The sequence below is a fragment of the Sphaerodactylus townsendi genome, linkage group LG06 (assembly GCF_021028975.2).
Source record: "Sphaerodactylus townsendi isolate TG3544 linkage group LG06, MPM_Stown_v2.3, whole genome shotgun sequence".
Taxonomy (NCBI): domain Eukaryota; kingdom Metazoa; phylum Chordata; class Lepidosauria; order Squamata; family Sphaerodactylidae; genus Sphaerodactylus; species Sphaerodactylus townsendi.
In genome coordinates, this window is record NC_059430.1 from 58223699 (window position 1) to 58251317 (window position 27619).

A 27619-nucleotide genomic window follows, 5' to 3' on the forward strand; every position below is an offset into this window, starting at 1 on the left:
CAATGGGGGACAGCCTTCATCGACGGCTGCCACCTTCCCTGGGCCTTGCAAGACCTTGTCAGGCTCGCGAGGCCCAGCCTTGGCTGCCATGCAAGCGCAGCAGGCTGCTGGGCACTGTGCAGTGACATCACCGGGCACTCTGACGTCACGGGGGAGGCAGGCCGGGCAACCTACATAACGCCTGGCCTGGCCATGCTCCCCACCATTGCGCCAGAGCTGGACGCGTTCCCACGCGTTCCCCTGACAGCAGAGGAGTCTTCAGGAAGTGGCAACCGCCTATCTGGAATCTCTCATAGCTGCTCCAACTTGTGGCAATTTTCTTCAGCAGGTGGGCTGGAGGGATAATTTAAGGTTGCTGGGGGACAGCACTTGGGCTGCCCAGCACACAGATCAGACCCCCATGCTGCGTCTTATGCTTCTGTTTACCTTGAACCAATATGTTAATAAAAGTCTATGGTCAACAATGTTACCACACAAAAATTATGTTCCTGTTGTATTAATTTAGGGCTAACAGGTGGGAGGATTATTAGTTACTTCTCTCAGGCAGCAATGATTCAAGCAGTGTCATGGGGCTTTGTATTGCTTTGTGAAATCTATTGATTAGGCACCAGAAATACATTTAAAAGTATGAGGATACATGTATTATAAGAAGAGGGAAAATGAAAGTTGCTTCAGTGCTTTGTAAAATTTAGCTGCTTTGAAAGATTTGTCCATTATGCATATTCTCCTTTGCAGCCTCCAAAGACCATTTAACAGAAATATATGTTCCTTCTGCACTTCATGGTGTTTCATAAACCACTATTCAGCCAAGTCTCAAGAGACACCCAAACATGTAGGCAACAGGAGAAAAAAATGGGCCTCCTGAAGTAAAAAAAAGAAATGTCTGCACTTATATGAGAAATGAAAACTTTTTCTCTCGAAAGTCCTGGAGGAGCCTTAGTAGTCATAAAGAAAAAGAATCCCTACTGGAGAAGAGGAGCAATTTCTTATGTCTGGCTTTCTTTCAAAGAAATTCTCTCTTTCGGAAAACAAAATCACTGCCAAATAAGATTTTTCAATAGCACATTGGGCTGTGTTTGCGCATGCAAATAAACTAGTTTATGTAGCGCTTATTGACACACAGCTGAATATTTGAGCTGATCCCATCACAAAATGCAGCAATGACAAGAGCAGTCTGATTGGTGTGGGAACATTCACAGCAAATAACCACAAGCATCAAGCTATGAATAAGCATGTGTGAACAAGCTCTATAGAATTTCACTTCAGTTGCTGGGTCTGCTTGGAAGATCTTGTCCTTAGAAGAGTTGACTTAAGTATATTCCTCAGACAAGGCATGCCTCTGGAGGATTCAAGTAGCATCAATCACCAAAATAACTGGTACCAGCATCTAACTCCTAGTGGAAAAGATTATTTGGTCACTTTTATACATGCCTTGATAAACTCCGAACTAGACTGCTGTGTATGGAGCTATTTATGTCTGCAAATCACAACTAGATGAGAGTGTGACAGCTATTTAATGACAGAGGTACGCCACTAAAAGATGCAGACACCAGTACTTGAAGACCTATACAGGCTGACTTCCTTTGGTTGCCAGTCTTTTTTTGAAGTGCTGATTTTAACTTAGGCATAAAAATTTTGGTTTCTCAGTGATAGCCTTCTTTCATGTGCACATTACCAGGCAGACCCAGCTTGGAGTGCCAGAATTGTCAATAGCTGTTAGGGGGGTTAAAGCGGTGAGCCTTTTTGGTGGTGATGCTCCCCTTATGGAAATTCCTCACCCATTCAATCACATTATGGTATTCAGTAAACTTTTACCTCAGCAAGCACAAGGAACTTGAAAATTCCATCAGTCCTTATTACAGTTTCACTGGAAAATATTGTGACTGCAGTGATTCTATTTATAATGCTGCTGCTTCCTCACCAAGACAAATGTGTATTCATTAATGTAACTTTCTTGTATTTACTTCCTTGTGAATTTCCATGTTGGTGTTGGAATATCTGAAGCTACAGAGTACACAGTGAGCAAGCTGATGTTCATGCAAGAGAGAGGGAACAGATTGCACTACAAAGGTAATAGCTTTTCATAATGGTGCTGGCACAGCTGTGCTCCAAAGCCACAAAGCACCAAAGAAGTCATATACCCAAATATCGGTTCATTTTGCTTAAAGCATCGCACACAGTGTTCAGGTCACTCCGAAGATCCTGGACAACATTTTCAATACTTCTGGTGTCTTTCAGAATTTCAATGCTTTGTGTATATGGGTTGAAATATACAGAAAAGGGACGGTTGATTGATTTTGCAAACTCCCTGTAAGAAAAAATATATATACTCCTATTTCTGCACATCCAGATAAGAGAAAATTAGATTTGGGGGTTGTTTTTAAGGGTCAAGAGAAACTACTTGCCTCATCTTCTCTTTAGCTTCCTCGAAACTTTCTGAGACAAAGTAAGCTTCCTGGAAAGTAGTGATAAGGCATTCTTGCAAACAGGTTGTCTTTGGATCAAATGTTTTCACATTGGCTTTATCAGACAAAGCATGCTGCAAAACACACCACAGCATCTGTTAAATTATATCATAGAACTCTGATGTATTTTTATATCATCACTATAGTATGCTCTTCAACAGTTGCTAGGCTCATATTTTATCCTGAATTGTGTTTCATTATGAATAGGATAACTCAATTTTATTTTAGAATCTGTTAGGTTCTCTAAGATCCTCCACCCCCACCCCATCCCCCCAAAATTATTACATAATCAAAACAGATCAAAGGATGTATGTACCTGAGAAAGTCTGCAAGAAAATATTATTTTAAAAAGTGCAGTTTTGCCTAAGACAGCTTACTGCTTACAGTCAGAATGAGGCAGAAAGGCCTGGGAACAGGCCTCCTGCACTCTGATTGCTGAAATAGCCCCACTCCCTCTCCTCTTTAATTTGTTCCAATGCTGTGGGGTAACAGAGCACAAATGAGGTGGTCTTAGGCAGTTTTGTCCTAGGCAACCAATGGCTTAGGCTGGCACAGTGGCTGATGCATTATCATCAAGGGAGATGCTACGTAGGCATAATAGAGAAATGACCACAGCACTTGCTGCTGCTAGATGTGCCACAGCAAGCCTGTCTCAGCCATTAACAGACTTGTTTCCTCTCAGAAAGGCACATTTCAGATCAAAATACAAACACAGTGACCGTAGTCACATTTATTTGGAGTTTAGAATTCTATATTATTCTTAAATTATGACTCTATACAGATTGAAAGAAGCCTAGTTACTATCCATAAAGAGTATAAAGAAATGACAGTTTGCAAACTTACCTTAAGTTCTCCAATAGAAGACAGAAGGCCAGCCCCATAAGCTCGAAGTTGCCCATCTTGCTTACAAAGGCCAAATTCAATGGTGAAAAAATAGCACTGTAAAAAGAAAAAAAAGATGGGTAGACCCCTAGATAGGTAGAATTGTTTTATAGTAACCCACCCTGAGACTGTGGTAAAGAGTGGATAATAGATGTAAATAAATAGAAAAATAAATAGAAAGTAACTTGCTTATGCCATTCCTTCAAAATTTCACATTTTCTCAACAAGTTGAACCAAGGACAGCCATGGCTCAGCTCCTTAAATGTCATTTTCCTAACACACACCAAAATCAGCATTTTTATGATTTATTTCTTTGGGTTCTTTCATGAATCTATTAAGAATCACTATCAGAATCACCCTGAGCCTGACAGTATTCACAGTTAAGACAGCACAGCAGACATTATCAGTGTATGTATTTGCTTCATTGCTCTCCCCACTACATAAATAACCAAAGGAAAAGGCATGGGGCTGACCAATCATTCCGAACAGAAAACATAATGAACCACATAATAAACTCTAGCTCATGAGAGCTTATACAACTAGAAATGTTTCTTCAAATGTGCCAGAAGACTCTTCGTTATAATAACTATACTATCAAAGGTAAACTAAAAGCAGTCAATATCTGTAATTATGAATGAGGTAGCAATTAAATTAATGATATCTAAAGAAATAGATTATGGAAATCTATTATGCCTGGGTAAGAAAATCTCTAGTGATGGTGCTCCACTCTCTGACATTTGGCCCTTGCCAACATTTTGAAACTGATACTGAACCATGGAAACACCAAATATATGAAAGCTTTATAACTTTTATCTGAAGCACACACTTTTTCTGCAGAATGCAAAAAACATAATCTCCTCAAAACAATTCCCAGGCATTCAGAAGGTCATCTGGAATCGATTTCGATTTCGATTTCGAATACCTTTAATGGCATATAGATTGTTTAAGATTAGCTTAGCAAGATAATAACAGCCTTTACAACTTTACAATTTCTGACGAGTTAAAATAACACCATTTAAAAATTTAGCCACCGCTTCCAACAGCTCGTAGTTGTGGCTGTTTAAAAGATATATAACCTTCTGTTTATCTGTAATGCCTTCACTTCCATGCAGGAAGGGGATTATGTGCTTCTTCCTACCTATCTCATAAAAGGGACAATCCAACAGCATATGAGATACTGTTTCCACAGAACCCATGCCACACGGGCATTTCCTTTCATCTGGAATCCATAATGTAGCTTCAGGTGTGGGCAAAAATCCTGAATGACATTCATTTCCAACTATTTCTCAGAGCTGCCAATATCACTGCAGCTGGATTATCCATGGAAATAACATTTCACTTGAGCAGTCTATTCATGTGAGTTTAAAAAAACAGCTTATACAAAACTGGTACTAGCCAAATGGAATTTTGGATTTTTTTTTCCTAAACGGCTGACCTCAGTGAATTTTGGTACCCTGCTTACTTTTCAATTGTACCATGGAAAATTGAAATTTACTTTGTCAGCCAAAAAAAAAAAAAAAGCTCCCTTGGGCTCACAAAACCAGTTTCATGGTTTTCTGGATCCTGGTTTTTATCTACTGTGGGTTAAAAAAAATGGTGTGCAAATTGATTGTCCATTGTATGACTTTGCATATCATCATCATCATTATCATCATCATGCCTTTCATAGGTTATTGTGAATTTGATGGAAGACTTTTCAAAGCTTTCAGATCAAGCATTCTATACTTTTCGTAAACAAAGGTAGACAAGCAAATTAAACCAAGCAATTGAATCACTGCAGCTTTTTTGAGGGGGGAGGCATCAGGCAGCACTATTGAGTGGGCTAATTGCTATCTTCCTAGATATCTGCCTGAGGCATCTGTCAAGAGGCCAATTGAAGTGCAGGAGGAGTAAGTCAGATAACCAATATATTTAATATCCTTCCTTCCTTTATTCTGACCCCTCCTCGCCACCCTCAGATTATTGTCACTCTGGATATATCACTATACAGAATAGTTGCCATGCTAGCTTTAATCTCCCTGTCACATGTACTCATTTGTAGAGATGCAACATTATCTGTCTACCAGAGAAGTTTTGTAATTCATGTAATTTATGTTAATATATAAGATCAGTTATGACAGCTGTGACAGAGAAGTATCATAAAGGAGCATGTTAAAACAGATGTATTCTCCATGCACACAAACCAAAATAACAGATTTTCATTTTTAGGGAAGTCACAGTCTTGGAAAAGTCTGTATTTTGTAAGCATAAATAATACATGCCAGATATGAAATGCTCAGATGGTAAAATGTAATTTGTTTCTGTCAATTTCTAATTTTATCAATATTGTTCATTTAGGAGTACCATCCCAATTTAAAAAAAAAACCCTGATGTTGCAGTGCTTCTACAAAGCCTTTGTTAGGCCATGGAGTTTGGTATCTCGGCCACTGCTGCCATCTTCAGAGCATTAGTCCTTAATGCAATTATTTTAACCACTGCAGAATAATCTGCATGTCACATCTGATGATTTCACTGCTTTAGAGAACTATACAGCCAATGAATCACATTGATTAGGAAAATACACATTAACAATATAGGATTCACATTTTGAGCAAATGTCCAGCAGGTTCCCAGCAGGATTACTCACTTTAATTAACATTCTGTCTATTAATCATTTTTATTATATCACCATCTCAGTCTTAAGTATGGCTATTTATTTTTTTCACTATTCTTAAATAAAAAGACTAATTAAATTCATTTCTCAAACTAATTCAGTTATTAAAACAAACATTTCTCTTCTAGGAAGCTCTTTGGTTTTCATTGGTTGTATTTCACTCTTTCCTTTTAAAAAAGTTATTAACATAAATCCCCAGTTTAGAAAGCTTTCTCCATATGTGTGACACATTTTTGGAGAAGCAAGTGCTCCTCTGGTCCCACTGATAGATGTATCAGATATGAGACAATCACATACAATGTCTAGAGCTGGATAGTGGCCCTAAACGACAGCCAATACTGCAATGTAACACAAAACTAGAGCTTCAGACAGGCACTTCCTTATGCTGATGTCAACAGTCTATGCTCAACTTTACTTAAACATGAGTTGCATTTATGAGCAAGGGTGTCTTGAACTGGGAAAAAAGGAAATTGCCTGATTAGGGTCAGCAGGAAGTCCTGGAAATGCAAGATCAGCAGACAGGGGTTTCCCCCCCCCCCCCATTGTACCATTAAATTGGTGCCTACTGTGGAAATGATCGATGCAATATGCAGGGCAAGCAGAAGATCAATTGATAAAAGGAAGAAAAGTTTCTCACTTTAGGGGTGGTTTTTTGATGCTAGTGATGATGCCACAAACACCTTCACTTAAAGCATCATTTGGACCATAAATCAAGAAGGAAAAGGTATGAAGATGTTTGTTTTAAAATGTAAATGCCAGAATACAGAATAAATGTGAAAAAGTATTCCTCACATGTTGTGAATCAGCTTTGGATCTGTCCAGTTCATTTACTGATTTAGTTGAAACGTATCAAAGACTAGGGCCCCTAAGCACATTGTCTGGAAGATATTCACCCATTGAGATCAATAAGATGTATTTCCAAAGGGATACTTATTGGGTGTTGGAGTGTTTATCTATCCATCCAGACAGGCTACAATACAGTTAAGTTTTACACTGTATCTCACCTAATATGACTCAAAACCTATTCTGGACATCTCCACTACGCAGATTCTGGTGGAAAATGATTGTCAGCTCCAGGTTGGGAAATTCCTGGAGATTTGGGGGATGGAATCTGGGAAGGGCCATTTGCTGCAGAGGAACTGAGCTCTGTAACTTGGAGATAGTAAAAACCCCAGGAAGCTGGCAACCCTTGTGGGAGCGTGCTATAACAGGTGGCTGAGTTCAACGTGGCTGAGTTTGTCTTCTTTTAAAATTTGGGTGCAGCCAGAACCAGAGGTGAGCGAGGGGGAACTGCACCCAGGGCGCATGCTTGCCTTCCGCCCCTTCCCTAGAATGCCCCGCCATGGGCTGAACACACCCCCTCCACTGCTCCACCTGGGGCGTAAATAGACAGGAGCCTGTTGCCAAGCCAAATAATAAATTTTTACAGACATATAGCCTGCTGGCACCAGGAACATGTAAACTAGATTAAACACAGTTATGTTTACATTTTAGGGTTGGTACCCTGCAGGTGTTGGCAGGAAATCTCCTGGGATTACAACAGATCTCCAGGTAATAGACATGAGTTCAGCCTGGAAAAAATGGAACCTTTGGAAGGTGAATTATATACTCTGCTGAAGTCACTCTCCTCCCCAAACCCCATCTACTTCAGGCTCCATGCACCTTCCCCCAAGAAAATCTCAAGATATTTCCCAACCTAGATCTGGCAGCCCTATTATATTCAGAAATGTTTACTATCCTTGAATAAATCAGGATTTCCTGATGTTGTCTGCTTAAGAATAGTCAGTCATAGCCACTGAAATTTTTTTAAAGGATCACTGACACATCTTAAGGAGACAGTAACTTTGAAAAATCAACAGGGAACCAGCAAGAATCTCTAATGGGCAGATCAAGTGTATAGATTATGGAGCATTACCAGTTTGGGGGAGCCTTCAGCCACCACAGATTGGTTTTAAACAGATATGTTCCTGTTCTTTTAAAAAAAACCTCTCATCCTTTAAACAGTCTCTTTTACAAGGGAAAAGTGTTGTTCAAAATGTTTGGGTGAGGGTGGAGAAGGCACCAGTTCTCCTGGTGGGATAGTATGCCCACTGACCCTACCAAGGCTCTGATTACTTGTACCATGATTATCTCACTTTGGCAGTTAATTTTTTGTCTGTTTTGCAGATTATAGTACAAAGTTGAAGTATTGAGGCAACCAGGGAACTGAACTTAGCCCCACTGTTTTATTAATGAAACAGTATAGCAAGAAGATAAGGAATAGTTTCTATAGAATTAGGACCACAGACAAAACACTGCAGCAAAAGGAACTTTTCTGTAATAGATGAAAGCACTGACTTTCAAGACTGAATGAAAAGCCTTGTGCACTTTAGAGCCTGTCTTTCTGGAAAAACAGTAAGGTCAAAAAGTTACAAGTCACGTTTAAATTTGAACATGCTAAACCAAGGGGGAAATTTAACTTTACAAAGCAAAGAAACTTCCTGCTGAGCAAGACAATTTTTAAATTGGACATCCACTTTTTTTTAGGGCAAATAATATGAAAATAAGCTATAGCAAAGCAAAAAGAATTAAAGCTGTATTCTTTGACCAACTTTTTACTTTTAATGAGTGGTGAAATGGTTGCTCCACAAAGCTTAACTTTGGTCACCCATCTTCTATTTTCCCCTGAAGTCAAATACAACACCTAAACTGGTACAAATGAGGTTTCTTTTGGAAATGGGCAGCCCCATCAAAGGAGCCGTATGCCCAGGCCACTGCCCCCTCAAAAGAGGTTTCCCAGCAGGGCAGGGAGGCTGGTGAAGCAAAGAAGCCTCCCTGCTGCTGAGAAGCCCCCATTGAGCTTCATAGACTTACACCATCCTTTTGAGTAGCATAAGTCAGAGGCCCCATCCATTGACGTAACACGGCGAATGGCTGGGGAAAAGTGACTAAGTCCAGCATCATGTTCCAGCACCAGAGCCGCTGCAGCTGCACACTGGCAGAATCACCCCTCCGCTTGGAGTAAGTGCCTTGGAGAGGGCTAATCTGCCAATGTGGCCATGTCCTGCTCCAGCAGGCAGATTCGGCACACACACACACCTGGATGGGGCTCTAAGACTTCTTTTGCTCAAAGGATAATGAGCAGACAGTTCAAGGGCCATTTTCCATTGAGGGAAGGCATTTCAGCCAGCAGTCTCTCCTACTGCTGTAGCTCACCAACCTCCCCAAAATCATGCTCCTGTGGAACAAGGGCACTAAGGAACAGTACCAGTGGTAAAGTGGGCGTCTACGGGGAGAAGGGGGAAACCGTCAAAAATTATCCTCCTATTCACGGCAGGAAAATGATTTTTTTTAAAAAAAAATCCAATTCATTCTTGCAGAATGTAGGGCAGATCTTGTCCTATATTTTCTGCAAGCAGGGCCAGTCAGGTCTTCTCAAGTGATATCAGGTCCTTACTCCTGGTCCTGGGACTGGTAAGACTTGGGGAGCAAGAGCTGCTAGGCTTACACCTGGTGGACTTGCTGATTCAGCAACCTTTCCCTCCAAGCACAGGGCTTAAAGTGTCTAAGAGGGTAGCACCTGCTCTGAAAGCAGTATTTGGGACTCACTTTGTTCCAGCTTAAGTGGGGCCAGAATCTTGCAAAGGATTACATTCTCTGGGACCGTGATCTGGCCCAAGAAGGTGGGATTAAGTGTTACAGGAAATTAAAGGGGGGATTAAGCACCAAGATCTCACAACACAACCTTTTTTTAAGTACAACATATAATGTCTCATATTTCTATTGTAGTTGCTCAGTTATTTCAGCATGAGCCTGCTGCCTCTGCTGCTCCTGCAAGGTGGAGATAGATTCTGGTGGGCTTGTGGACTGGATCCAGGGACATGGGTAGACAGAGGAAAGTTCTGGTGAAGGAACTCCACTAGCAGGCACCTCAGGGGCATCTTCTGGAACAGATGAGCCAAAGGCATTTACCCTTCAAAGGTCTTCTGGAGTTCCCTGCTCTGCCCAAGTCATGTTTCTGGTTCCTCAGGCTTCTCCTTCTATTATAGTGGCTAACAGATGTGAAGAAGAGGAAGAGGATAAGAGTAGGAGTAGGAGTTTGGATTTATACCCTTCCTTTCTCTCCTGTAGGAGACTCAAAGGAGACTCAAAGACAAACTCCTTTCCCTTCCCCCTCACAACAAACACCTTGTGAGGTAGGTGGGGCTGAGAGAGCTCAAAAGAAATGTGACTAGCCTAAGGTCATCCAGCTGGCGTGTGTGGGAGTGCACAGGCTAATCTGAATTCCCCAGATAAGCCTCCACAGCTCAGGTGGCAAAGCGGGGAATCAAACCCGGTTCCTCCAGATTAGAATGAACCTGCTCCTAACCACTATGCCACTGCTTCTCCCTTGACTGAAATAATTATTACCTACACAAGATGATAATGTCCCACTTTTAATATAATAGACATTTCTGGATGAAACCTTTTTTTACAATAAGCATAAGAGCAAAAGCTGAATTAGGTTGTCTACTCATAACTTTTAGCACAGCAGGGATCCATTTGATCAGAATAATGGCCTCATAACAATGATAGGGCCCGACCAATCAACTCCTTCCATCAGGATACCAGGGGCTGGGAACCTCGCGGCTCTCCAATCAGGAACTTACCAGCATTCCCATTCCCAGCCATGCTACCAGGGGCTGATGGCCAATTGTAGCCATGCTGAACATCTGATAGCCGCATGGTTCCCTACCAGCTAGGCTCAGGCCAATTAGAGACAAACTGAAATGAGAAGTTTTTTACACATTATTTATTTTATAGTCTTCCAGCCACTGCTTAGAAATGGAGTATTCAGCAACATTAATAATAATCAGAGAAGAAGAACAAGAAGAACAAGAAGTCAACAGTGAAAACTTGGATCCAAAAGTCTTCTTTATTATAGGGGGGAGGGGGTACTTGATCAGGATCTCTTTATCTTTCTATGTATGTGTTATCTAGATGTGCAAAATAAACAAAACAATAAACAAAAATTCACAAGAAAAAAGTTTTTTCCATGGCACTTCTGCTTTTGTGGAGAGGGAAGTGATTTTTTGCTAGTTCTCATTTCCCACTTCATCCTCTTCCCAAAGAGCCTGTGACTCTCAGGTAGGGTTGCAACTCCAGGGCCCTTTCCGGTTTATGGCGCCCTGGGGATGGCCAAAACGCTGTCCCCAGGGAGCCATTCGCTCCCCAGCCGCGCCACCCTCGCGCCGCCCGACCGGCGTGAAGCCGCCGTTTCCAAACCTCACTCGGCAAGTGAGGTTTACAGGAAACGGCAGCTTGGAGCCGCTGCCGGGCGAACAGCAGCGGCTTCCAGGCGCCTCCCCCCCCCCCGACTGGGCAACTCACCAGTCCTGCGGCCCTCCGGCGCGTTGCCGAGGCCTGGGGACACGCCCCCTTTGCCCTGCGACCCTGGAGCGGTCGCGCAGGGCAGGGGGACGTGTCCCCTGGCCTCGGCAATGTGCCGGAGAGCCGCAGGACCGGTAAGTCGCTCTGACGACGGTGCAGCTCTGCGCCGTTGTCTCGGCTGATTCTGGGACCATCCACACGAATGGAGGAGGTGGCATGACCCCCAGCACCAGCATAAATGCCACTTGTGCTGGCAAAAGGGCCACTTGTGCTGGCACAGAGGCCCTTATGTTAGTGTTGGGGAGCCAAATAGCAGCACACTGCTCAGGTGCCAGTGCCACAGTGGTGCCAGCACTCCTTCATCAGAAACCCACACTGGCACTGAATGGGATATTCACAACGGCAGGGTCAGCTTTAGTCAGCTTCCTAAACCCTTGCAGCCTGGGAACACTCCCATTTGCTGGCTCAGATTTACACTGGTGAAATTAGTGATGCAACCCATTGAGCTGCAAAGGTATTTTCACAAGGGAAGGGGCAGCGTTGCTTTCAGCTTGCTGTCTCTGGTATAGCAAGCCTCTGGGGAGGAAGCACAGCTGTTCCATGACTGTGCCACACACACAAACACACACCAGGATTGCACTTCCCATCTTATTTGTTAAATTCCTAGGTTCTCCAAATGACACTTCAGAAAATTGAACTGTGAACTGTGTCTTAATCAAATTTGGAAATACACTCAGTTGCACTATTTATTAACCATCACCTTTGAGCCGATGCTTACACTTTTCTGCTGAGTAAATGGTTACTGATTTTGTGGAGGGTCAATCTGAATACTGCTTGCTGCTTTCTGGAAAAAATAACTCTTAGCATTTCTTTTGAGCTGCTGTTGAAGTCGGTCAGGATTTGGGAGCAATTGGTAATGAAGATAATATCAAAGAGACAGCAGCCCTATTGATTATACAGTATTTTGAAAAAACAGTATTACAAATGTATACTTCATAAAAATTATCCACCGTAACCTGACCTTTTCGGTAAAAAATTCTGATGGTCAAACTAGATGGTATATGTAGTTCTATTATTATTTGTCTTATTTTTAAAAAAATATAAATCACCCACAGGTACTTTTTAGTAGAAGAATGGGAATGGGATTGTTTAAACATTTCCTTGCCAGAGACATTTCTACTCAAAAATATACTCTTCCACCCCATTCCCAGCAGCTTTCCCATCATTTTTTGTCTCTTGAGAAGAATATCAGCAGGGGGAGATTTTGAGCAGCTGGAAAGGGGGTTATTAAATGACACCTGTCTTCCCCTAATATCAGTCCTATAGTTCACCTGGATTTACACATGGCTGCTTCACACTAAAAGAAAAAAAAGACTAGGAAAAATAATCATGGACATAATGTATAATTTGATCTTTATCTCATGTTTCATCACAAAACATTCAAACATTTTAGTACCCTACTCTTTGAATTTACCTCATGTAATTCTTTTGGGCAACAAGAAAAAAAAGACCCTTTTCCCAGTTTGAAAGCTTTGGAAAGTCCTGTTTTATTCCATTACCATTTATTTCTCATCTTGGGCAGGTTCAGAGATCTGAAATTTATTGTAATTAATTTATCCTGGCTTTTTGAAGAAAGAACAATAAGCAATGAAAACAGTTCTCCTTCCAACTGACATTAAAAAGTGTGTCATGTTCATTTATATTCAAAGTTCTCTTAAATAGCTGAAATGAACATTTGTTCATTTCTCTTTCAAGCTGTTGGTCTAATTTTGGCTGTCTAAAATAGTTCACACTTATCTCAGTGGAAGCAGAATCAGCCTTTTGACATCCTTTCCAGGGCCCCTAGACAAGGGATCCTCTGAATGCCAAGCTATACACTAGGACCAGGGCTAATGTATATTATCCCTGTCTTTCCATACCCTTTTGTAAACAATGCTGCCTTCCATGAAATCACTGCAACATCATTTCCCTCTACAGTGTAAAGGGATATATTCAATCAAGTGTTGTGCTATCGCTCTGCTCTGAAAAAAATGTGAGCTGTCATCATTTATCAAGACAACAAAAATATCCCAACAAAATCATCTCAAAATGAATACATTACAGGTTTGAATTAATGCCCCATGAATCTGACAATCCCATTTGAGAGGAGACAGTTCCCTAGTCCTATTTTGAGGGAAACATTCTTAAGGCAGATCAACAGAAAGACACTCTCTCTCTCTCTCTCTCTCTCTCGTCTGGATAACCCTAATGTGCTCCTTAATTCATGCCGCACTCCTGTTACCACCTTTGACACTGGTCTATGGTTCAGAAGGCAGTAAGGTAGAAGTATAAGGTCTACAATATGTTCCCAGGCTGTGACATAAAGCAAGTATCCCTACCCCCTCAAGCAGTGTGGAAAGAGCCAAAATATGATAATACAAGAGTTGGTACACAACACTGCCAAGAGGCTATAACTGCAAAGACCTTTCCTTACTCTAGGGACAGAGACTTCAGAAATAGGGAAACTGATAGGGAATTGCACTCCCTGCTTATAATATCAAAAATTAATCTTTTCATCCAAATGGAAAAAAAGAGATAAACATGCTCAATTTTAGATGGCCTCCATGCACAAAGGCACTCAGAGAGAGAAAAAGCTGACAGCCATAGTCTGGAGGGAACAATTCCCTGGTTCTACTGGAGGTGCTCTTTTTATACCCAAGCGAAAATGGTACCGGTATATACAATCTCAATTATTCCTCCTTTCTCAGTCTGTGATATGTGCTATCTTGGCAACAGGCCGCTACACAAGTGATTCCTGCACAAGGGCCATCAAAATAACTGTTATGTGAGCCCTACTTGTCCCCAACAGTGAGAGGTTCTAGAGTAGTAGTTGCCAAGTTTGATTCACTTGAGAGAACCCTGGTTTACAGCAATTTGTGGCACTTGGTTTATTAATAAATATACAGGTAGAATAGTGATGCACTCCTGCAGGGTAGAATATATGCCACTCAGCATAAGATTCCCAGGCAGACAAAACATGTATCCCAAAGATGCTTCAGCCAACTCCCTGCAATGTCTGGCTGATTCTCTGCCTCTTCTCATATCCGCAAACAAAATGTTCACATCATGTTTACACACACTCATGCCACTTCTTTCACCAGAGAGGTGGGGGAATCACCTCCCATAACTCCTGATGTCAGCTTGACCAGAGCCATTTAGGCATAGTGAGGAAACCCACAATCATTAATAACATCACATTTTTATGTTGTAGGGCAGGGGTCTTCAAACTATGGCCCTCCAGATGTTCATAGACTACAATTCCCATGAGTCCTACCACTTGGCCATGCTGGCAGGGGCTGATGGGAATTGTAGTCCATGAATATCTGGAGGACCATAGTTTGAAGACCCCTGGTGTAGGGTAAATAAGATCTATAGTGATCAGAGGCCAAGCTCCTTGTAATGCATCTGTGGGCCTTTCCCCACTTACCTTAAGCCCCGTGCTACTTGAGGAGAGTAGCGCAGGGTCCCCCGGCACTCCCCACGACAGGGGCGGCGACAGCGCAGCTGCCCCGATGCTGCCGCTGTCGTGCCCCCTCAGCGCCATCGCATCCCTTGCAGTAGTGCTCTTCTTGCATGAGCGCCTTTTGATTTGATTCCCCGCGCCCAAGAGAACACGAGAATTAGATGGGGACGCCTGGCGCTGCTTCAGGGATACTGCCAAGCACTTGAGACCATGCGTGCGGCATAGGGGGGGATCGAAGAGAGTGGGGAAAGGCCCTGTCTGTCTTTGCTTTGTTGCTTGCAGATAGGTCATTTCCCCCTCCCCAGCAAATTCATACTACATTTTAAGCTCTTTAGTGAAGAGGTGTCTCTTACAGAGCATGACAGGCAACTGTTCCAGTCGGCAGAAAAAAAATCACAAATGATTGTTGCCATTATTTTTAGTGTGAAAATGGCATGAGCATATGATATGTGCTAATAGATATGGAAGTAAATATAGCAAGTAGCTATCCACCATTTTAAAAGCTAGGATAAATGTGCACCAACACTGCAAAGAAGGAAAAAAAACCCAAATGTAAATTAAACAAAAGGGGAGGCACACAAGTATGCCTTCTGCTGGGTCACTTGTGCAACCCCTGTGGCAGAGTACTCACAGGGGGAAAGGACTTTAAAAATGTTTTGAAGTGCATTCTTGCGTTATGATTAAAATATTTCATAGAAGTTTTGGTTCCATAATGAAGTGCTAATGTTCATAATTAATCAGCAGATATAGTCAAGCATGACATTTCATTCAAGACCCAAGAGAGAGACACAATATCAAAAAGCATTTTTAAAATAATTTTTTAAAAGAAACTGTTTTCTTTTCCAAACAAATTAAATTAATCCACACCTATACTTTGATAACAACATGGCAGGACTAGAATAAAAACTGCTTCTGAGACAATATTCATCCCTACGGTAGTCCTTGTCTTAGGGTCAAAACAGAGGTGATCTTCCCAGCCATTTCTAAAGTGCAATAGGAGCCATGATAATAAAATCCATCTGAAACCTGCTGCTCTGTAATGCTTGCTTTGTTATTTTCTTAGGACAACATTACACAGGGGCAGGCACTGGACCATCCCACGGCTGAGGTGGTACTTGGGTGAAGGAGAAAGCAAAAGCACTGGAAAGTCGGAACAGGTGTCACAACTCAACAAAATGGATTGTGCAAATGTGTCAAATAAAACCAATTGTAAGGATGGTGTGGTTGGATTGAACACTGCTGAAGTGGATTTGTACTGGAAAGTATTTGGAAGCATAATATCCGTGCTATGAATTTTAATTAAAGTAAATTCCATTGATCTTCTGTGGTTCTTAATTATTATATCTAAACCTACTTTGCAAAAATTTGAAGTCATCAAGTTGTATGAACCTGAAAGACAGAACAATGGAAAAGAGTAATTATGATACTAAAAACATTGTCTAAATGGGAGTGGTTTTTCACAGCTCTTACATGAAATCTTCTTCAAACAGAATTTAGCATCTGTTGGGAGGGATTTTTTTATAGCAGTGAGGACATGTATGGAGAATGAATCATAAATATAAATTAGGCCTGTGAGTCATCACTGAGTTACCTGTCAGAAGTTTGTAAACATAGTACAGAGAAGGAGAGTATGCAGAAAAAGTGAAATAATATTAAGTCTAAGCCTTTCAGCACAAAGCACAGGCATACTTAATCACTGGGTCTCAGTGCAGCATCCCATAATAATTATCCTCTAGACAGTTTTATAATCTTCAGGCTGTAGTTAGGATGGAACTAATGTGTATATATCACCCCACTCAGATCACTGCTCTACTCTGCCAAAGAATTTTTTAAAAAACCAAGATTTTAATTTGTGATTGGATATTTTCAGGTAAATTGCTTTTTAAAAATTCTCCATTTGCTACTATGACTGGGAGAATAGCCAGGTTCTTAAAGTTGGGAAAGGGTCACTTAAAGCAAAAATGGCCCACTACTTCAATCTGAGAACTAAATTTTCCCTGTCCAAGATGTATGGAGACTAGATCCCATTGGCCATGATATCACTCACCCCTCCCACTCTCCAGTTGGCAAGGAAGTATTTGGCCTTATGTGGAAATGTAGAAGCCACACCTATGGAAGCCTCTTAGTTATGGAAAATAGACAGCCAGAAAAATCTTATAAAGGCAAATTCTCACTGAGTATTAGGAAGTTAACATTTGGACCAGACTTGCTGGTGACAATGAAAAGAACAGCATTTGAATTTTGAAAATAGTAATGGCCACAGAAAGCTTTAAATGGAAATTGGGTAGATTCATGGAGGATAGGCCTATGAATGGCTACTAGCCATGGTGACTAAAGAAAATCACATTCAAAGATAGCCCCAGTGCTAGGAGGCAACATTAGGTAAAGGCCTCACCCTGCATGCCAGTTGTTGACCAGCCAGAGGAACTGGTTGGCCACTGTGTGGGACAGTATGCTGGACTAGATGGACCACTGCTCTGATCCAGCAGGAAAATGGGGGGGGGGCATTTATATTAAGCAGATTGGATAGGTTAATGAAGCAACTCAAGCTCTCTGAGGTATACATGTAGATCCCCAGTAGGAATGAATATAGTCTAGGATCTTGTTGAGAGGCATTGAATTAAGATAATTGAATTAATATCATACAAAAGGTGAATGGAACACTACAGTGTGATCCTAAGCAAATTATACTTTTCAAGTCTACCAAAGTCTGTGTGTAACTCAGCTTAAGGCTCAGTAATTCATCAACCAGAAATTGCAGTTAAGGCATGGATCACATAGGGCCATTGGTAGGATGGAACCATTGAGTATGTAGCACCATGAATATTGACTCACATACATAAATTTGTCAAAGGGTTTTTCATTAGTAACACAACAATTTCTAATAAAAGGTTTTATAGCATTCTTTTTAAAGGAAAATTTCTAGTTTGAAAGTGGTAGTGCTCTAAGCCCTGCTCACCTGACATATCCAAGATTCTCTAACAATGGATTTTTCAAGATCATTATAATCTATATCATGCTTCAACGAGCTTGAAAAAAATCAGTGTAGTTTCAATGACTGTGAGCATGGTAGGATGCCAAAAGGGGATAAGGGGTCATTTGAGTAAGGTGCTTAAAGGCGGCATTCAGTAAGAAGCTGAAAGTTTCTAAACTTCACCAACTCATATATTTCTGATACTAGCAATTCCTAGACACTAAAATACATATGGAGACTCAGGCCAGAGGACGAGATTATGGAGTTGTTATTAGCTATGAAGAAATCACTGTTTTTCCATTTATTTCTTTGAACTGAGTAGTTTCACCTGAAAATATCTTGAAAGGAAGTCTGCCTGTGGCCCTAGTGCCTAACATTTACAGTGCAACCCAATGCAGGCTTACTCCAGCCTGTCTATTGATTTTACTGGACTTAGCCTGGAGTAACTTTTAATAGGCTGTTTCTGCATGGCACAATTATGGCCCCTTCTGCACATGCAGAATAATGCATTTTCAATCCAATTTCACAACAGTTTGCAAGTGGATTTTGCTATTCCGCACAACTACAAAGAGCATTGAAAGCGCATTATTCTGCATGTGCAGAAAGGGCCTATACCACATTATAATCGGTATCTTACAATCTGGGACTATTTTATCCCAGTTTCTCCTTTCATATGGCTGCCCATTTCTGTGAAGGCATTGAGTGAGGATCAGGAGGAAATACTCCAGTTTGTTTCACACAAGCCCGGGGTTTTTGTATTTACACCACAAGCGTATCCACTCATGCACAAACATTCCTGGTGTCTCGCATTCTGATTGCCTGTTGTTTTGGGGCAGAAGCGTGAATGAATGTCTCTGCCCTGCTGTTTGAATTGCTGGTGCCTGCCTTTACACCCCCTCGCTGTTTTTTGGGTAGTAGAATGTTTTGTGAGCAGGGAGATTCTCTGTTGAACCTATTGAACATGGATCCAGTTCCAGAGGTGGCACAGCTACTGGATGTGTTTGTGGCACTCGTGGTGCACCTCCTCAGCCCTCACTGCATGTGCCCACTACCAGGAAGAGATGACCTGGGCATCTCTGCAGTCTGCTGTGTTGAGGAGATGTCACAGGTGGGCATGGTTTGTCCTGGTGACCTCCCCCCAGCACCACCATTACTGGGTTTATCCATACAGGAGCAGGGACTGGTGGCACAACTGTGTCATGGCTTGTTGGGACAACAAGGAATGGCTGAGAAACTTCCACATGACCAGGAAAACCTTCATGAGGATCGTGGACAGCCTTAGACCTCATTTGCAGCTTTAGGACTGAGAACCATGCAAACTTCTTGGCTGAACTGGAATATTTCCCTCAACCTGGGATATTTGGACCATGCAGAAATGACCATAGACTGGCAAACAAGGTATAGTTCCATCTACCTACTCTCAACTAAGGAATGTCTGCATAAATGCCATCCATCTTTTCATATTTTATCTAAGGAAGGCTGTGCATATTTTATCTAAGGAAGGCTGTGCATTAACTCCTTAATATTAATGGTTCACTTTCATTAACAACCTTGGGATGTTTTACCCATGTGTTTTTCACTTCATGTTACTCTGCATCATAGGTTGTATAGTCTTAAGACTATATTAAACATTTAGTTTAATTCAAACTTTGTTTTAGTTTAAAATGCACATTTTTTTCCACCTAGGCTCACTGACAAATTCCTCCACAGCTGTTTCCTAGTGACAATTTCTCTCTATCTATGGTCATTTGAAGGTCTAATCTGAGGCACTCTATACCATTGCAGTTGATTGCAAAAAAGCAAAAGTCCCAGGTCAAGAACACATATCTTTGGGAGATAGGATATTGTGGTCCTTATCATGCAGCTTTCTTTTGTTTCTCTCTGAGTGTGTACATACACACATACACATTCAAGCTGAAGCATAACAATGAATAATGCAGAGATGTGTTCGACATTCATTTATATGTGCATACTTTTAATAATATAGAACTGCTAAATGTAAATGAAGGTAACATATGTTCCAGAGGGAGCTCAAGACAATGGAAAATTAACATTGGTTCTGGGAAGGGAGATCATATCACATCTCCATTAAAAAATTCTATGATTATATTACATTGCCTATCTCTAGTGGCTCTTAATACTAAGATGCCAACTTTTTAAGCTCTATAATCAGATAATTAATTAAGCCCCAGTTTAGGCCTACAGTGAAATTTTTTATCATGTATATTAGGTCCAAAGTTAATATACTCATGGGCAGCACAATCTGAGAACGGGGAGCAGTGTCACAGCTGGGGACAGTGCACCAATGGCACAGATGAGCCCTCTCTTAAGTGGTTAGCGGCATTGCAGTGAGCCCTGGAATGGCACACAAAAAGAAAATAGCAGGAGAAATGGATTGCGACAAGGAACACTGACATGGATGGGGTGGGATAGGAGCCTTGTCTGATGGACTGGGCTACAACCAACAGGGAGGTGGAGGATCAGGGAAGGAGTGGCATGCAGAAGGCAGCCCAGAGGCAGGGAAGAGGCAGGAATGGGCAAAACAGGGAAGAAGAGAGAGGAGGTGTCCCTGAAGTGCCCCCAAAGAGGGCCAGCTGAGGTTGGAGGGGCACTTCTGGGGGCATATGAGCCTTGGCAAAGCACTGGGGGCTGGTATCAAGTTAAGAAGACAATAGGAGTCAGCAGAGACCCTTATTCCCAAAAGGATGGCCATGCTCGTGAAGGTGACCCCTCTGGACAGATCCAGGGAGTGCCAGTGATGGGGAGGCAGGGACAAGTGCTGCAGGGAGATGTCAAGAGTGAGACAGGACATCAAAGCTCTTCCCTCAGTGGCACCCCACAGTATGGCAAGCAAGGCCTTAAGGTGGCCAGAGACTGTTGAGACAGTAGCAGAAACACTCCAGGTGCTCACACTTGATGACTGTTCACATGGATGACAGAATTAGGGAGATGGAATGGGTGGGGGGCCCATCCCTGAGGGCTGGGAACACAGCCAGCATTGGCATTCATGGCAAGAGGAATGGGGCTGGTCAGAGGGGACTGGGGGTACAGAGAAGTGCCGATGGACATTTGGGTCCCAGAAAATACTGAGACAGGAGCAGTGCCAACATTTGATAATGTGGAGCCAGGCTGCAGGGAAAGCTCACCCCCCTCAGTGGCCACTGGTGATGCTGATCAAATGCAGAACTATGGAGGAGACTATGGTTGCCCAATCAAGGGTAGCCAGAGAGTAGCTGCACCTACAACCTAGGGAGGAAAATTAGGAGATGGCCCTGCCAACACTGTGGCCCCATCACACACCCACATTCACCTATCCACAAGTGAGTCAGATGCTGGCAAGCTGGAACAACTAGGGCCCTTGATGGCCAATACTCTCATGGGCTCAACCCTGGAGGAATGATGGGAGAAACAGCACTGGGTGCCCAGCAGAGCCTTCATGATAACTTGAAGGCATTGGGAAGACAGGAGGGCACGCAGCACGCAGATCACCACTGCTCAGCAAGGTCAGCTGGCAGATGTCTCAGAGCTGGTGATGCTCTCCTGAGAGGAGGGGACAGTCAGACTGTCAGAGAGTACTCCACACCAGCAGCCCCTGCATCAGGAAGAAGGGGCAAACAGAATGGAAAGAGGGGCCAGTCCAAGGGGGTGGATGCAAGATGGGACTCACCAATCAGGGGTGTGTGGCCGAGATCCTATAGTTGTCCCTGTCCTCCCCCTGCCATGCCTGCATGATTTTCTGGATTTTGCTGGCCAACCTCTGCAATCATGTGCATTTGCTGATGGAGGAAGCAAACCTCACCCCAGTACACACCAGATTCAAGGCCATCTGCTGCTTCCCTTATGTTGTGGGTGCAGTGGACTGCAATCATATCATGCTGATGGCCTCTCATGAGGACCTGCAGGTTATCAGAACTGCCATCACTTCTGCAGCATTAGTGTCCAAGCATCCTGTGACCAATGTGGAACAGGGGAAGTGAGGAAAAACTGTGCCCGGGCCATGAGTGTGCCCTGCCCCCCTACCACAGCACCACCCACCCCTTCCCTGCCACAGAACGCCCCGGAACACCCCCACCATATTTTAAAGATTTTTTAAATTAAAAAGTCACGCTTAGATTATAATTTTTAACATTCATGCTAATAGTTATAAACTCGTATTTTAAAGCTTTGGCAGTTTAGGGCAGAACAGAATTTGTGTTTTTATCTTTTTTAAAATGTGATTAAAATTATTCCCACTAAGTGGTGTTAATGGGGTCAGGATTCCATCTACACAGGCACCTTTGAGAATAACAGCAGAACAAAGTCAAATGAAAACAATCCAAAAATCTATAATACAGATTTTGAGAATGTTAATAGTTACTCATTGAATTACTTCGGTTGCTCCTGGTACTGCAGAATTCATCTGGTTATTTTTAAAAGCATCTTCTCTCTTTTTCTTTCTTTTTGCCACTCTGGCAAAAAGATCACAGATTCACAGTATGAGCTGTTGAACTTCAGTAGAGGCTGCGATAGCAGATTCTGCAATTTCTTAATGATGATGATGCTTCCCTTTGAAATAGCAGCCATAATGAGCATACAAATGCTTTGTCAGGCTCACATTATTCTCCTATTAACTTGAATATCAAAATCTATTACAATTTTGTGCCTGAAAGTTGACGTGCTGGGTAATATTCATTATATGAGGCCTTAGAAAACATTACCATAAAACATCCAGAATATGTCAGTTATGCTACTCAAGATGTCTGGGTAGTTATGCACCTTTTTTTCTTTTTAACACCTGCTTTTTTAATGGTCTGATTGCATTAGTAAAAACGATTTCAAATAGTACAAGTTTGGTTTTCCAATACAAATAACATCACTCAAAGCTTTTAAAATTTGCATAATCAGACCATGTCTTTTGCATATCTGCTAACGTGATTGCTGTCTCATTTTACAGCAGTGTGGATACCACCTTGAACAAAGAGTTCTATAAACTCTTCTAACATAAATGAAGGGGTTGAACATGCAGTGCTTTTGACTTGGGTTTGTAACCACAAATCAATATCATAGTCTATGGTGTTGCAAGAATAACACCACAACGGACATTTCTGTGGCTAACTATAACAAAAAGAATCTATATAGAACTGAAAATGCAACAAGATATAATAGAATCTAAATGTATCCTACGTTGGATACAATTAGTGAACTGGAGGCTCCCTTGCCGTCTTCAGGCCCTTGCATGGCCCAGTTTTCCCTGCTCTCTGAAGCCGCTGTTGACAGGGCCTTAGCTGCTGTTAGACCTACTACCTGTCCTCTGGATCCGTGCCCCTCCTGGCTTGTAAAAACTTGCCGGGAGGAGCTACGACCCCATCTGTTGAGTATCATCAATGCCTCCCTTGAGCAAGGAGTCTTTCCGGATGGGTTGAAGGAGGCAGTGGTCCACCCACTCTTAAAAAGACCATCGTTAGATCCAAGGGATCTGGCCAATTACCGCCCCGTCTCGAATCTTTCGTTTCTGGGGAAGGTAATTGAGAGAGTGGTGCTGGAGCAGCTTCAAGGCTTTCTGGATGACACATCGGCTTTTGACCCCTTCCAGTCCGGCTTCCGTGCTGGGCATGGGACGGAGACTGTTCTCGTCGCCGTCACAGATACACTCCGTATACAGCTTGACCGAGGCGGATCGGCGCTGCTGGTATTGTTAGATCTTACCGCAGCGTTTGATATGGTCGATCATGACCTTTTGACCCACCGCCTGGCCGCCTCCGGAGTACGGGGCATGGTCCTTCAATGGATTGTCTCGTTTCTCCGGGGCCGGAATCAGCAAGTGAGGCGCGGGGATCAAGCCTCCCAGAAGTGCCCGCTTTCTTGCGGTGTACCCCAGGGGGCGCTATTATCCCCGCTATTATTTAACATCTATGTACGACCCCTTGCTCAGCTGGTACGGAGTTTTGGGCTGGTCTGTCATCAGTATCACGGATGACACCCAGCTCATTCTGTCGATGGAGGGGAGCAGCCGCCGCCCCTGCGGCTCTACAGCATTGTCTGGAGGCGGTTGCTGGTTGGTTGCGACAGAGCAGGTTAAAGCTGAATCCATCGGGGAAGACGGAGATCCTTTGGCTTGGCCGCTGAGGGGGAGGGCGGGACTTTTCAGCCGCCCGGTGTGGGAGAGGGTCACATTGGCGGCGACCCCCTCTGTCGCGTAACCTGGGGGTCCACCTGGATTCGTCTCTTTCTATGGAGACCCAGGTGGCCCATATAACCCGGGTTGCCTTTTTTCCACCTTACGCCAGGCCCGGCTGGCCCCCTTCCTCTCCCAAGCGGACCTAGCCACTGTGATCCACGCAACGGTCACCTCCAGGCTAGACTATTGTAATTCGCTCTACGCTGGCCTTCCCTTGCGCTCGATCCGGAGATTGAAACTGGTCCAACATGCGGCGGCGCGCCTGCTCACAGGCAGCGCCAGTTGGGGACCATATTCAGCCTGTGCTGCGCCCGACTACATTGGCTCCCAGTAGAGTTCCGGATCGCTTTCAAGGTGTTGGTGTTGACCTTTAAGGCCTTACGCGGCCTGGGACCCTCGTATCTTCGAGACCGCATCACCCCATATGTTCCCACACGGCCTCTTCGTTCGGTAGAGGCCAATCTACTGGTGGTCCCCGGCCCCTCGATGATGCGGCTGGCCTCCACATGGGCCAGGGCCTTTACAGCCCTGGCCCCAGCCTGGTGGAACGCTCTCCCTCCAGCTGTCCGGGCCCTGCAGGACTTTGGTGAGTTCCGCAGGGCCTGCAAGACGGAGCTGTTCCACCGGACCTTTGGAGAGTCCAGCCGCTGATAGTGCCCTCCGCTGGCCCCCTTCCGCCGCCCCCTTCCGCTGGCCCCTTTCGCTGGCCCTTCCGCCGGCCTCTACATCTGGGCCTATAACATCTATCTAGACCTACCGTTCTCCCTGGGGGTGGAAGAATTTAATATTAGGCACCGGGCGCCACCTACACCTATGCCTATATTTATTTTACATTTAAATGCTAATGTTTAGCTAGTTTTCGCTGCTTTTATAAGTTTTAGCCTATTTATGATGTTTTAAAATTGTATTTATTATCTGCTGTACACCGCCCAGAGCCCCTCGGGGATGGGGCGGTCTAGAAGCCCAAAGTATAAATATAAAAATAAATAAATAAATAAATGGACTGAGGGCTTGTCTAGATGATACCAGAGATTATTTTCATATGATACACTTCATTATTTAGGAGAATTACTGTGAGTATTTGGCATGAGGTGGTAGCTCGCCACCTCAGAAACGTACCTCAGGAATTCCATAATGATTTGGGTTATATTTTTAGTTAACTCATGCCATTATGTTCACAGGGAATCAGGTTTTTAGTATCTTTTACCAGAAATATCTGTGCTATGGTTTAATCTAAAACACTGCATTTGCAACTTTCCTTAAAAATCTAGCAATATCCTATAGGGAGAGAAGCCTCCAGAACACTGGGAAAGAGGAAAGGAAACCATCCCAATGGATTTTTTAAAACTTACATTACACATTTATATTTAGACTTGGCCTAACAGGAAACTAAATATAATGTTGCAATAGCAGAAAGAAATGTTTAGTTTTGCTACACTGATAGATCTAAATATACACTGGTTCCTTTTGTTGATGAAGGGCTTTTTATGTCACTCATTTTCCTGACTTGATTCCTAAAGTTATTTCAAATTCTAATTCATTTACACTTCCAAAGACTGAAAAATCTTGTATCCATGTGACCATCTTATACCATGACCCTCAGCAATTAAATTAGTGGTGATCTTAGCCATAACTGAATTTTGAGACACACCACCAGCAGCTATGTACAATCAATATATGCACTATTTACACTATTTACACAATATATGCACCATTTACAGTCATAGAAATGTCAGTGTTGGTACAAATTTGCAGAGACTTGGTACCTCAGATACAAAGCTTCTATGCAATGTCGTAAGAGGATTAATTACAAGCATGTAGCCCCTGAACTAGGAATTCAAATGCTGATTTCTCTTTGTGGAATCATAGGATGACCACCAAACATGGGGAAAGCATACTTCCATTATATGTAAGTTTTGTGAGTTCTGCAATTCCCTGAATCATCTTGCACTTCTAGTAGAATAGCCTTAGTGGGTAAGAAACTGGAAACAAGGAAGTCCTGGTTCAAATCTCCCATCTGCCTTAGGCAAGCCACCATCCTTTCAGCAGCTGAAACATAGTGGCAGCAATATTAGCTCATTGTAAGGTTTCCTGATATTAATATATATGATTAATCCTGATATTAATATATGATGATTAATATATATAATTAATCCTGATATTAATATATATGATATATATGTACCATGTTGTAGACTCTTTCCCAGTTGCAGGGATGTTGGTACTGCTTGCAGCCCCTCAAATACTTAATAATGTAAATAAAAATATACATGCACTGAGGTTCTATGTGCATTCACATGCAGCAAGAATGGGCCAAACTACTTGATACATTTGGCCAAAAGTCAAGTGGGATTTCCCCTGACATGACTCACTTTTCCCACAGCAGATGAAGCATTGGGTCAGTGGTCAGTGGTCCAGGACCATACCCAAACATACCATGTAGTTTGCCCTGGTGATTGTTTATGACATACAGACTATGTATGTTGTATGTCTGCAGAAGGAATTATCATTCTAGTGCAGTAACTGGCACACTTGACATTTTCTCCAATTGCCACTGATGCTATCCAAATCACAATTAGCTTAAGACTGGTTTCTGTGTGCATTTAGATTCTGCAACAACAATATTTGCAATCTTCTCTTCATGAAGAGAAAGCTAGCAGACTAAAATTTCAGTCACAACAACTGTGTTAAGCTTTGAGAAAGCTGAAGAGGATTCTTAAAGTCACTGAACTGATTAAATATGCAGACAAAATCCCAATCACTTCCTCTCTGAGCTTTTTAATCTTCCCTTGGAGAGAGAAATTTTGCTAATTTATGTTCAATGGGCATATTACCATTGGCACATGTAAGCAAAATGTATACATATATTTAGATCTAGTTTTTAAAAGACAATTACTATAACTGGTTTCTTTTATCTTTCAATCATGGATAAACAATGTATATTTACAAAAACAAGTTCAATAAGCATTTGCAAAGCTTCCATTTTCTCCAGTTTCAGAATCAATTCATTGCTCCTGTTTTTTGTACATAGGCCAACAAGCAAAGTGCAGAAATTGTATAGTTTTCATTTCCCAGCACTAGATTAAAATGTCACAATAAATGTTACCAAGAGAGAGGAGAGGGAGGTACATTTTTAATGCATAAGAGATAGATAGAGACTGAAAAGCAGCTTCAAACAAGGAAGTGGGAGATGGGAGAGGAAAGAGTTTAATGGAGTCAATTAGTGCCTGAGAGCAGTTCCTTTAATTGGAAAGATTTGTAGATAGGGCTGGAGAGGAAGAAACTAGAAAAGGTTTATGTATAAAACGTTGCCTTCCTCATTTCTGAAATCATTGACATTATGTCTCAATTTATACATGGAACCTAATAGGTTCAGAATGCAAGTGTACCAACATTAATCTTTTGCAATCTCACAGACCATGATTTTATACCACCAACGGCTGGTTCTATAATAAGATGAGTCTCTGTGTAGCAATCATTGCTGCAACAGTGTCCAAACACTACCTTGCTAGACAGCAGCCCCCCATGACCACTGTTTCCATCTCTCCATTGGAGAGTTTATTTTAAGAAAACAAGGAACTGGTAGATTGATATAGCATTATAACAAGTTGCTGCCATTAGATCTTTTTTCTGCAGA

General features: G+C 42.5%; 1 protein-coding gene across 1 annotated transcript in view; it reads right to left on the minus strand.

Annotated features, from left to right (window-relative positions):
* Positions 1-263: 263 nt before the first annotated feature.
* TPH2 (tryptophan hydroxylase 2) overlaps positions 264-27619 on the minus strand; it is a 79979-nt gene continuing 52623 nt past the window's right edge. Inside the window, exons 9-11 of the mRNA XM_048502520.1 lie at positions 3309-3404; positions 2406-2539; positions 264-2308 (exon numbers count right to left, since the gene is read on the minus strand). Of these exons, the coding sequence (XP_048358477.1) occupies positions 2134-2308; positions 2406-2539; positions 3309-3404 (405 nt within the window). The 3' untranslated portion in view covers positions 264-2133. The remainder of the gene's footprint in view (positions 2309-2405; positions 2540-3308; positions 3405-27619) is intronic.